This window comes from Terrapene carolina, unplaced genomic scaffold, assembly GCF_002925995.2.
Source record: "Terrapene carolina triunguis isolate 2854851 unplaced genomic scaffold, T_m_triunguis-2.0 Scaffold25, whole genome shotgun sequence".
Classification (NCBI taxonomy): Eukaryota; Metazoa; Chordata; order Testudines; family Emydidae; genus Terrapene; species Terrapene triunguis.
Window position 1 is genome coordinate 3,340,071 of NW_020664376.1, and position 13,198 is coordinate 3,353,268.

At 41.9% G+C, this 13,198-nt stretch overlaps 1 protein-coding gene across 1 annotated transcript; it reads left to right on the forward strand.

The window, feature by feature from the left end:
- The first annotated feature begins 496 nt into the window (after positions 1-496).
- Positions 497-11,713, forward strand: LOC113406297 (regucalcin-like). Its single transcript, XM_026650353.1, has 6 exons — positions 497-659; positions 2,622-2,804; positions 4,057-4,272; positions 5,966-6,097; positions 9,576-9,730; positions 11,663-11,713. The coding sequence occupies exons 1-6, from the start codon at positions 497-499 to the stop codon at positions 11,711-11,713; spliced, it is 900 nt and encodes a 299-aa protein (XP_026506138.1).
- Positions 11,714-13,198: the final 1,485 nt, after the last annotated feature.

The following is a 13,198-nucleotide window of genomic DNA, read 5'->3' on the forward strand; positions in this document are numbered from 1 at the left end:
CTCTCCAACAGATGTTGGTCCAGTAAAAGATATTGCCTCACCCACCTAGTCTAACTATAAAGTTTAGTTCTTTTTCATGTTTGGCTTCCCTCCCCCCCTTTTTTTGTTTATTCCCTATTTTCCCTTTCTCTTTCCAGAAGCCTGCTTAGCAAATACGAGGCTTGAAAATATCACCTTGAGTTTTTATCGAGTTTTAGCGTAAGGTAATTTGTCCAGTTTTATAAATCTGGGATCCTCACACTGTAAGTCTCAATATTCGAGTCCTAGATTGTGAGGTGCTAAGATCAGATAATAATGGGACCCATATAAGTACCAGAAACTAGATGTATTGGATTCCCCAAATATTCACTAATCCTATGTGGCATCTATGGGACCATATAGTTCCCTAATTCCTGCTCTAAATATGATGTTTCTATAAAAATTCAATACAATAAGCCTTCTTTTGTTAAAATGAATTTTTCATGTGGTTCATCTTTTGCTCTCCTCCTCTTAGGCCATGTGTTCTATTAAGATTGAGTCTGTTGTGAAGGAGAAGAACAGGATGGGAGAGTGCCCAGTATGGGAAGAAAGGGAAAATGCACTTGTATATGTGGATATTAATTCACAGAAAGTTTGCCGCTGGAACTCAGTCACCAATGAAGTGCATAGTGTGTCTGTGGGTAAGACAGTGCCACGCTAAGTCTTAAAACTTGTTTGCTACTTTGTTTCTGTACCTTTTAGGTTGTTTTTTCCCCTGTGTTATAGCTGATCTATCTCTGCTGATAGTCGTTTGTATGCAGTGGAGCTGTAGCCATGTCGGTCCCAGGTTAGTAGTTTGTCAGTTAGTAGTGTCATGCTGCCTAGTATGGTACACAGCTAAGAACGCCAATCTCAGGTCAGGTTTCAGACTAGCAGCCGTGTTAGTCTGTATCCGCAAAAAGAACAGGAGTACTTGTGGCACCTTAGAGACTAACAAATTTATTAGAGCATAAGCTTTCGTGGGCTACAACCCACTTCTTCGGTCAGACTGCCATAAAACAGGGCATGTTCCCCAAACTGGCAGTATAGTCTATCATAAGCTTTCACCAAGCCAGTAACAAATGTGTACTTCCAAACGGCTATACTAGTTTTTCTGTAGACACAGACAGTCCCATTCAGGCCCTCTAGCCCCTCATGCACCATCCAGACAAACCAGAGTTCTGTGATAAATGATTATTAAAATCAAGAATCACATCTATTAGATTCTTCTCATTCCAAGGAACCAGACACACACACCAGGTCAAAATATACTTCAGATCTTACCCCCAAACCATGCTGGTAGCCAATCCTTTAGTTACTAAAAACTAAAGGTGTACATATATATATATATATATATATATAAAAAGGAAGAGCGTTATTAAGAGGTTATAATGAGTCATATCCATTACAGTTGATTTCAGAGTTTGTAGATCAGGATAATAGCAGTGATGTTAAATCTGCCAGTTTGTAATAAATCTCTGTTTCATCTCAAATATTGGGGTCCTCAGTCCATTGTTCAAAGCTCTTCTTTGTTAGAAATCATAATTCAGAGATGTGGAGCAGGAAAGAAGCAAGGCAATGATGTCACACTCTCCCATTGATAGCCTCCTCCCCCCTCTCCAACCCATGTGTATGGAAAGTTACTGTCTCAAACATGGAGTCAGGGATCACATGTTCTATGTGCCCTTGCTGAGTCATGAGGCATCCATTGTCTACATGCTCTCGGAGGCATCCTCAGGATGGGCCCACTGGAAGAGCTGATTCTTTTTAATGGCCCATCAACCATGGCTGGCTGGTCTTGATGTAAATCTGTCCTGTGGGTGTTACCTAGGAACACAATATGTTCAAGATACAATCACACAGCAAAGTTCCATAATTTCATACACGATGATAATAAATATAAACAGGATAACTTTGTTCAACAAATCACAACCTTTCCAATGATACCTTACAAGGCATACTTTGCATAAGATTTATCGCAATTGTGCAACAGTGATGCTACATCAGTGGTGATATCTTACTGTACATATGGTGATCTTTCTTCCTATATAGAGCCACAAGTAGTTTATAGTATTTCATGCCATCCTTTTACTTTCTATTGAGACAAGTGAACTGCACTCCTACAATCAATTGTTTAGTAAGAGGTGGCCCAAGTCAACAAGACAGAGAATTATAGTTATCAAGGTGGCAGTTCGAAATGCATGGATCACTGTGTCTAAGTCCAAAGTCAACAGGAAAGGGCACAGTTTTCCCGGAAGTGGTAGATGAAATGGATTTTTTTCTTGGCTCTGGGTGCTTGAGTGTTTAGAAGTAGTGAGGAGCCTAGGAGAACACTAAGCCTACAAGCTATGTTAATGATCTGAATGGCAGGTAATGTTATAGATGTGGCAAGTTCTTCAGAGTGCCTCACTTCTCCTACTCACATTATCTCAGTCTTTCCTGGATTCAGCTTCAACCAGTTTTTCTCCATCCAGTTACTGATCTCAGCTATGCCATTAGAGAGCTAAGAAATGGCACTGCACATCTAGTGAGAAGGTGATGTCAAACTGGATATAGAGCTATGATATAACATGATCTGACACTCACTGAATTTCTCCCATTCCCCCTCTCTCTCTTGTTTGCAGATGCTCGCGTTGGCTCGGTGGCCCTTAGAAAGTGCGGGGGTTATGTCATTGCCTTGGGAACCAGATTTGCCTTTTTAAACTGGGAGATGGAGTCAGTAACCACTATTGCAGAACTTGAACAGGATAAACCAAACAATAGGTTCAATGATGGGAAAGTGGATCCAAAGGGGAGATTTTTTGCTGGTATGTTTCTGACAAGATTTTCACTCTCAATGAAGTAGGACTATTTCTAATGTGTATTGTACTTTTATTCTCTGGGAACTTGATTCTTCAGCTGAGCTTCACTCAGCAATAGGTGAAGTGTGTGAGAAGTGTGTAAGGTGCCACAAGTACTCCTGTTCTTTTTGCGGATACAGACTAACACGGCTGCTACTCTGAAACCTGTGTGAGAATTGGTACTTCTATTACTGCAGAAGCATGGACTCGGAAAGTGGTGTTTGGATGCCTCTGATTGTGAGACAGGTCAGGAGGAAGGACTCACAGTCTAAAGTGAGGCTGGCCTGGATGTAGCAGGGACAGACAGGATTTCACGCATTCACCCCCGCCACCCCACACACACACGCTCAGATTTACATTATAGATTCAAATTAAAGGCCTGATTCAACAAACACTTGCTACCAAACACAGCAATTACTACTGGGAGCAGATCCACAGAGTCGTGACAGTAATTTCTGTGCTTGGCAGTGGTTCCAGAAACAGGTCCAAATGTGTTATGTCAACTATAGTCTGTCAGTTTATTATTCACTATTTACCAACAATAGTTACTCTAATTTCAGACTGGAGTTTACTATATTAAGGGTTGATGTGGGGTTAACTTTATTCTTATTTCCTAGTCTTGCAGCAGCCTAAAGTTAGAAAAATGAAAGAGAAATATTATTTTTCTATATATGCTGTTCATATCTGTATGTGACGAGTGGACAATCCCAACTTAAAATTTGGCTCAAATATTGTAAAAAAAGCTTTTATAAAATTTAGGACCAATAGAAGGATTTCCACAAATTAAAAACAAAACTTAAATATTCCCCATGGGCATTAAAAACTCAATTATTGCAGCAACTTGAAAGTGACTGTAAAAAAAAAAAAAAAAAATCCACAGCAACACCACCACCAAAACCTCAAGCAAACAGTGAAACTGGCTTCACTTCACTTTCATTTTTCAAGTGGAGACATGCAAAAAGTAAACAAGTGAAAGAGCTTTAATGCTGACATGTATATTGGATTTATAAAAATCTTTCACTTCTGTTATTCTAAGTCTTTATTAATAACCTAGGTAACAATACGTTTACAGTATATGCATTTTAAGTTCAGAGTCCCTTTAAGTAATAAAAGTATATACCCCAAGGAGCACATGAGGAGGTCATTATTGTAGTTAGCAGGGTGTAAAGATTCTCCAGGCTGCTGTACTTTCCAATGATTGATCCCATTATCCTTTTAGGTACCATGGCTGAGGAGACAGAACCTGGTGTGCGAGCAAGACGCCAAGGTGCCCTCTACACGCTCTTTCCTGATTATTCTGTAGTGAAGCAGTTAGACCAAGTGGACATCTCTAATGGATTGGATTGGTCACTGGATCACAGAACCTTCTTTCATATTGATAGCCTGGCGTATGCTGTCCATGCCTTTGACTATGATGTGCACACAGGAAAAATCGGTATAGATGCTTTTCTTAAATCAGTTTTTAAATCAATGTAGTTTGATTTCCTTCAGCAAGAGCTGGGTGTGTAATTGTCAGTGAAGTAGATGACAAATTATAAATTTTTCTGTTCACAAATTGTCAATAGAAAAAGAAATTCACAATCTATGACACAAAATTATTTGGTGAACATTTCTTGGATTCTAGCTTGTTCATGAACAGTTCATTGTGAGAATTCAGAATCTGTTTTGATTGGACAGCTAGGTCAAGTTAAGAGCTGATGTTAAGAGTTGCACAAAGGAAGCTGTTTGCAGTGCACAATCACAACGAATTGTATCGATCCTACAAAACCCATAAACAATGCTACATATTCTTGAGTGCCATCTACTGGTGCACTTTCTATTAACTCTCATAAAAGATCATACCATATGTTTCTCTTCCCTGATTACAGAAGCATATTTTTAAAATCAGGTTTACAGTAGGAATGCTCACAAGTATAAATTTACAGTTCTCCACAAATGTTCTGTAGCATTCATGTAAAATCCATGGCTTGGGCAAATATTCCTTGCTTACTACAGTCTTTGCAGAAAGGAGACTGGAGTGTGAGTACAACTGACCCAAATTCATTTAAAAACTTGAACACACATTCAGTGAAACTTTTTTTTTGGCCCATCTCACATAGCAGCAATTCAACTGAGACTAATTATTGTCATGTCAGTTGTGATTCAAATGACTGAATTGGTTCCCTATGTACACTAGTCTGTGCAGACTTCATGCATATATAAATGAAGTATTTAGAAGTGGAATACAACTAGGTAGATTTCCTCTGCCTATTTTTATAAATTTCTGGTGAGAAGATTTTTTCTTGCCAAAATATGAAAGCACTGTGAGCCTGAATCTCCTTTCACCCTGGTTTTATACTGGCAAATCTCCATTATGGCTGCAAACTAGGGTCCTGATCTTACATTATAATCCAAACAGGTATACTGCTGCACCTGGGAAGAGCCCCAATGACTTCACTGGGTCAATGGGACTCCATGTGGGCCCAGCAGACTGCACAGAACACCACACTGGATTGTGGTTTAAGCATGTAATTATCTGTCTCTAGTTTTGACAATCATGTCCTTGGTGTCCAAAGCCCAACTAAATAATGAGTTTATAGCTGGTCAACAAGAAGCCAGTCTCTCTTTATATTAAAGTGGCTTCTTGGTCTTTGTCTGGGAGAGATTATGTATTACCTACATTTAAATTAAGTAGTTCTGTGGTTTGCATATGAAAAAAACACACAGGCAGAGATCAGTGGTGAGTACCTAAAGTAAAGTCATTGTGCTTGTGATAGTCATAAACTGGCCTAGGGCTCATATGTTGAGCAATATGGATAGAACAAATTCTTCAACAGCAAAGATCTGTACTCCATGCTTGGTAAAAGCACAGGCATCTGAATTCAGTATAGCCTCAGACAACAGTTCTAATGGCTGTTTATTTTTATCAGACTAACTGTGCCCCATCAGCTATCTCTAGGCACATGTGTAAATCAAATTTTGTTGTCTGCCTTCATCACAAAAATGAGTTGATTTGTTTGTAAGAGCATTTAGGAGACTGTGGAAGATGTTAAATGAATTTGTTAAATTAGTATATGGTACAGTTAAGCTATCACAGTGGTATAGCTAACCTATCACATTCAGTGTTGACTTCATAATTCCTTCTACAGCCTGCTGTAAAGTTTTGTACCAATTAGAAAAGAAGGAACAAATGCCTGATGGAATGTGTATTGATGCAGAAGGGAAACTTTGGGTGGCCTGTATTGACGGAGGGAGAGTGATCCGTATAGATCCTGAGACAGGTAAGCCCTCACAAAGGTGAACTGGAATTCTGTATTAAATAACCCAATTTCAGGATGGGAATCACCTGTGCCACATGCATTGCTTGAGGCAGGCTCCCTCTGTTCTATTGGGGTTGGCTTATTTTGTATTAAGTGTTCTGTTTGTGGCCTAGTCTGATAACAGATCACTTCCCCTGGGGAGTAGGCACAAGAAAATGGCAACAACCATAAACTCATAATCAACCTGTCAACATCCACAAATCTAACTCATTATCCTCCTTCGAATGCCTCCTTAAAATTCTCCTTTGCCATAATGCCTACAAAAAAACTTGGCAACAGTTAGACTGCTGAAGTGCTGAGTCCATAGCCTATCATGCTGACCAATAGTGTCTCATTGGTTCCTTGAACTCCCCGCTCTGTTTGTCTCCATCTGTTGTCTCTTGTCTTATACTACATGCAGTTCTGGTTACCTCATCTCAAAAAAGATATATTTGAATTAGAAGAGGTACAGAGAAGGGCAAAAAAAATTATTAGGGGTATGGAACCACTTCCATAGGAGGAGACATTAAAAAGACTGGGACTGTTCAGCTTGGAAAAGAGAAGACTGAGAGGGGATAGGAGTGAGGTCTATAAAATCATTAATGGTTTGGAGAAAGTGAATATGGAAGTGTTATTTACCCCTTCATATAGCACAAGAACAGGAGTCACCCGATGAAATTAATAGGCATCAGGTTTAAAACAAACAAAAGGAAGTATTTCTTCACACAGTGCACATCAACCTGTGGAACTCATTGCCAGGGGATGTTGTGAAGGCCAAAAGTATAACTAGGTTCAAAAACAATTAGATAAGTTCTTGGAGGATAGACCCATCAGTGGCTATTAATCCAGATGATCAGGGATACAACCCCACGCTAACGGGGCCCCTAAACCTGACTGCCAGAAGATGGGATGACAGGCCCTGTTCTGTTCATTCCCTCTGAAGCATCTGGCATTGGCCACTGTCAGAAGACAGGATAGTAGGCTAGATGGACAATTCATCTGAACCAGTGTGGCCATTCTTAAGTTCTTATATTGATGTAAGCTTTTTGTGGGAGGGATTGTTCTGTGTTTGTACAGCACCTAGTACAATGGGGTCCTGGTCCATGATTGGGCTTCTAGATGCTATGATAATACAAATAATGAATAGTAAGAATAAATAATAAGAAGTAAAATGTGGAATCATTCAATGGTAGTCCTTCCAGCCCAACTTCAGTCGTGCCATGGATACAATGCTGTATTTTCAGTTTGCAAACAATGAATGTTGGGTGTGATTGCAGAAGAAGATGGGGAACTGGATAAAGGCCATGAATTAGCAAGGCTCTCATGTATGTGCTTCAAGTTAAGTATGTACTTAAGTACCTTGTTGAATTAGGACCAAAGCAATTGGAGTTTGTAAAATTTTGCTTTAAATGAGAAATTTTGGAAATTGAACCTTCATTATCTGGATAATGGCACAAAGGTTTTGTGATGGCTTCCAAAGACCATGAGAAAATACTGAAATCATGAAGCAGGTTGAAAAGGTAAAAATGAAGCTTGGCTCCATGAAAGACGAGTTTAGAATTGAGAAGCTGAGGCTGGTGGGATATTCTGAAGAGTCTGGAATGCTTGGTGTTGCTGCACCCAAGGGGTTTGAAGAGATCATCTGCATGAACTGACGTTTGGGATGAATGCTTCCTTTCTGTCACGCACAATTACTGTTTGTTACTCTGGCACAATCCACCACTCTCCTGTCTCCTCACATTCCAAGTCCCTCCTAAAAACTCACAGGAAGGGAATAAAATCAAACCTTAAATAAAAAAGTCTAAGTTACACTTTTTCCAGGCCTGAACAATCCTGTCTTCCTTCTGCTTATTAGATGGTAAACTGTTGAAGGTACTAGGGGGACTGTAGCCATCTTGGAAATCACTGGACTTTAGGAATCTAAATACCTTTGTGGATCTGGGCCCTTGTGCATTGTCAAGAGCTAAGAACATTGCCAGCACTTAATAAATAATAGTACACATCTACCCCGATATAACACGGTCCTCCGGAGCCAAAAAATCTTACTGCGCTATAGGTGAGACTGTGTTATATCGAACTTGCTTTGGCCCCCCTGCTCCTTGTCCCCTGACCGCCCCCTCCAGAGACCCCCGTCCCTAATCACCCCCAGGACCCCACCCCCTTACCCAACCCCTCTGCTCCCCTGGCCCCTATCCACACCCCCCGCCCCCTGACAGGCACTCAGCGGCGGGAAGCGGAGCAGCCCGGCCCCAGCCCGCTCCACTCCGCCAGCTCCCAGCTGCGGCACTCCGCTTCCTGCCACCGGTGAGTACAGGGGGGCATCCTTTCCCCAACCTCCCCGCACTCACCGGCGGCGGGAAGCAGAGCGCCCCAGCTGGAAGCTGGAGTGCTGCTTTACCGCGTTGTATGTGAACCCGTGTTATATTGGGGTAGAGGTACTATCACTGCTAATTGGACACTGAGGCTTTAACTATGCGTTAAACATCTTGGATCAAGCCCTCAGCTGGTGTAAATTGGCACAGCTCCATTGACTTCTGGGAGCTATATTGATTTACACCAGCTGAGAATTCTGATTCCATATGTGTTTGATTACTTGCCAATATAACTCTGTTTCTCTGTGGGCATGTCTACACAGGGATAAAAACCCCATAGCTGGTCCAGGGCAGCTGACTTGCCTTTGTGGGGCTTGGGCTGAAAAACTGCTGTTTAGACATCCGGGCTTGGCCTGCAGCCCAAGCTCTGGGACCTTACAAGGGTGGAGGGTCCCATGGCTCAGGTCCCAGGCTACACAGCAATTTTTAGCTCTGGAGCCCAAGTCAGCTGACCTGGGGCAGCCACGGCCACACTGCGAGTTTTTTATCCCTGTGTAGACGTACCCTTGGTCACCTAGAATATCAGGGTTGGAAGGGCAAATAAGTTACACTCACTCACTCACTCATGCTGATTTACTGATGTGTAACATCCACTTCCCATTTATTCCCCCTCTGAATTTGACCCAAAGTGTCTAGGGTTGGGTGTTCTATGGTACAGTCCCTTATGTTTGCTTTTTAAACTTGCAATTGATTTAAGAGTCTCTTCCGTGCTGAAACACCTTGATGACATGCTGTTTCAAGACTAGTGCTTCAGTCAACACATGGCCTGCCTGTTTCTGATCTCACTGCCTCACACACCGTAGTATTGCCTGCGTGTGAAAAAAGGAAATGGAGCAGTGTGGAGACAGGAGACAGAAGCTTTGCTAAAAGTAAAATGTAAGAGATGGTGCCATCGAATCAATTGAGCACATTTCCCCATAGACTGTCCTTACGGAAACTGCTTCTTTCTGATGGGGAAACACTATATATTCATATTGTAAAAGGCTCAGTCTGACAATCACAGTACTGGCTGTCCAGTTGGTTAACAACAAATTACATGTTACATTTTCCCCAGAAAGTTTAAAGTAAGTAAATATATTTTCCTCTAGGGAAAAGAATCCAGACTGTGAAGCTGCCTGCTTCAAGGATCACCTCCTGCTGCTTTGGTGGAAAAGATTATTCAGAAATGTACGTGACTTCTGCCTATGATGGGCTAGACAAGGCAGCTTTGGCAAAGGAACCTCGGGCAGGGGAGATTTTCAAGGTGATTGGATTTTGTTTCTTTCAGTAAAAAGATTTAAACATTCTAGGTTGGTTAGTGCTGGTTCAAATCTGGCACCTCTGCCCCCAGATTTAAATGCAGCTGTGATCCTCATGGTTCTGGACTTTTATGTCCTTTATAGTTGTTTGTTCAACCTTTTGGCCCTTATTTCTTTTTATATGTTGTATCAGTTTTGCAAACATCACTCTTTTTTTCTATTGTACTGTCATAAATTATGTATGCTCTCTCATTTTGAATAGTCCCAGGGTAGCTACATTTTTATAAGACAACTAAAACTTTTTTATTAAAACCTAATGACAGCAGGGCAAAAACATATTAAGAAATGTTTGTTTACTCCCTTACAAGTGAGTGACACGTTTCAGCTAATTAATTATTACATTTCTAGCTATAGCTAGTGAATTCAAAACTACTCTCTCTTTATTGGTCATTTTGTTTCACCTTCAGGTGTATTGAAAAAATATTTGCTGGGAGAATAGAACACAATTCACAGATTGCAGTCAGAGTCAACACTTAGACCTTGCCAATGCTTGCAGTGGTATGTAGGTTACATGTAGCTACGTGCCACAGTAAAAGGTAGGCTGCATCCAAATTCACTGAGATGTGTAGCTACACATGGCAGTGAAAGGCTCTGAAAGGCAGCAGGGAAAGCCTTCTCCTGCTAGGGCCAGCCTAAGGGAAAATGGCACCCTGGGCGAACTTGTATTTTGGTGCCCCGTCCCCCGCTGCATCCCCATCCATTCCTCCATTGCCCCTGGCCTGCGCTGCCTCCCCCGGCTCCTGACCCATCCCCTCTGGCCCCTGCTGCCTCCTCGTGCTCCCCACCATGCACCCTCATTACCCCTGGCTCCTGCTGCTTCCCCGGGCTCCCTCTCATCGGCCCCAGGCTCCACTGCCTCCCCCACCATTGCCCAGAGCTCCCTTCCACGGACTCGCACCCCAGACTCTTCTCCTGCCCTGTTCCATGCCTCTTGATCACGGTGCCTCCCCCCCCAATCACGGCATGCTGGACAGTCACCAATGTCACCCACCCATAAGGTCAGCCCTGTCTTCCGCTGCCAGAGCCTTTCACTGTGGAGAGGAAAGTCTTTGGCAGTGGGAGACTACACTGCTAACAATAGCAGTGTAGATGGTGAGGCATAGCTTGGGTGTGTAGAGAGCTGTGTAGGATATTTACCCTACTATTCAGGCGTGTCTGTACTGTGCTCACCTAAGCAGTGCCTCATCATCTACACTGCTATGTATACCCATGCTAGGTGGGGACGCAGTGTCTGTACTCTACGCACCACCACAACGACAATAGCATGAAATGAAAGGGTAGTTACTGTGCTACAGTGGGTAAAATACAAGTATATCATCAGTCTAGAGACACTTTGGAAGGATAGTCCAGTGGTTAGGACATGAGTCTGGGATACCAGAAATGCAGATTCAATTCCCTGCCCTACCACAACCTTCCTGTGTGATTTGGAGCAAGTCACTTAGCCTCTCTGTGCCTCAGTTCTCCAACTGTAAAACTGAGATGGTACTTTTCTACCTCACAGGGGTGTTGTGAGAATAAATACAGTAAAAAGACTGTGAGGCACTCAGACCCTATGGTAATGGGGGCTATATAAACCCTAAGACAGATAGTTTGTAGAACAGGAGAATTACTGAGTTGTGTTCTATGATCTGGAATCAACCCTAGGGTTTTATACTGCTGCCAATCACTATTAGCCATTGTAAAGTCCCTCCTGAACTTAATGGAGTCACGTGGCTCTTCTCCCTTTTCAGATTATAGTGAGCTCTACTTGGGGGTAGAGTTTTTTAGGGATGTGGGCAGGTTAATAAATTACAATGTGTGTTCTGATTGCGTGAGATATGAATGCTTCCAAAGCAATCAATTAGAGATTGACCTTTTTTCTTTTTCTTTTTAAACAGATAACGGGCCTGGGTGTGAAAGGAATCCCACAATATTCATATGTTGCTTAAATATTAACTATTTATAGCAAACAAAATAAATGCATGGCCCATGCAGGAGCAGTTTTGAACAGGAACCGTTCACTGAATTGCAAAACTATCTATCTGAAGATTTTTCTATGCACCTTTTGGAGCTTAGAACTAATTTTTTCTTCTCCATGTTTGGCTCTACAGCATGGTACCAGAGTGGAATTTTAGTAGAAGCAGATAAATGAGGTAACACTAGAAGTGAAAATAGATTATCAGATGCGTAGGCTTGTAAAATTTCTTATGATCTTGCATAAGCCTTCTTTATTATTTACTCCAGCATTCCTAGTTTTAAAAAAAAATTCTTATGGCCAGTTCTGCCCTGGCCTACTTATGTAGTTCTGAAGGCAGAATTTGATTTATGTTTTCATGTTACAATGATGTAATTGTAATGAGATATGCTCTGATTTACATTACTTTTTCAAATGTGCTGACTTGAACCTGACGGTTCTTCGGCTTTTGGATTTCCCATAAGGGTCTATTTTTGGCAGTCCTACTTCTCCATTTTTAGTTATTTATTTTGCCCCACTGAACCTTTTGTCCTTTCACTGTCTTTATTTCTGTCTTGTCTTTTTAGTTGAGGCCAAATTCTGTGCAGTTGAAAATAAACTGTGATCATGTTACAAAGTGTGTTTTGAAAAAGTTCTTTTGAAACAAAAATGATCCTGGGAACGCTGTATGAATGTGAACACACACAGCCAGCATACACTCAGGCCTTGAGATACAGGCTTACCCTATTATATTGCTGGCTGATGCTCTATATAATCTCTCTGGTAGAGAGAGAGGGAAGGAGGATAGAATCATAGAATATCAGAGTTGGAAGGGACCTCAGGAGGTCATCTAGTCCAACCCCCTGCTCAAAGCAGGACCAATCCCCAACTACATCATCCCAGCCAGGGCTTTGTCAAGCTGGGCCTTATAAATCTCTAAGGAAGGAGATTCCACCACTTCCCTAGGTAACCCATTGCAGTGCTTCACCACCCTCCTAGTGAAAAAGTTTTTCCTAATATCCAACGCAAATCTCCCCCACTGCAACGTGAGACCACTGCTTCTTGTTCTGTCATCTGCCGCCACTGAGAACAGCCTAGCTCCATCCTCTTTGGAACCCCCCTTCAGGTAGTTGAAAGCAGCTATCAAATCCCCCCCTCATTCTTCTCTTCTGCAGACTAAACAATCCCAGTTCCCTCAGCCTCTCCTCATAAGTCATGTGCTCCAGTCCCCTAATCATTTTTGTTGTCCTCCGCTGGACTCTTTTCCATTTTTCCACATCCATGGATGGCAACAGATAGACAGACAGACAGACACTTCATTGCTTTTGCTATACCTTCTTTCCCTCCCTTCACTCCTGTTGCAGATGTGGCACCTCTTTTCCTCCACTGCTTAGTGTCTGTTCCTTCATCCCCCATATTCCATGTTCTTTCTTTCTTTCTTTCTTTCTTTCTTTCTTTCTTTCTTTCTTTCTTTCTTTCT

What these genes read in the sequence shown, in the direction of transcription:
- LOC113406297 (XM_026650353.1), top strand. Translation starts at nt 497, where the DNA reads ATGTGTTCTATTAAGATTGAGTCTGTTGTGAAGGAGAAGAACAGGATG. An exon ending in AAAGGGGAGATTTTTTGCTG is followed by an intron (nt 2,805 to 4,056) that starts GTATGTTTCTGA and finishes TTATCCTTTTAG; the next exon opens with GTACCATGGCTGAGGAGACA. An exon ending in CCGTATAGATCCTGAGACAG is followed by an intron (nt 6,098 to 9,575) that starts GTAAGCCCTCAC and finishes ATTTTCCTCTAG; the next exon opens with GGAAAAGAATCCAGACTGTG.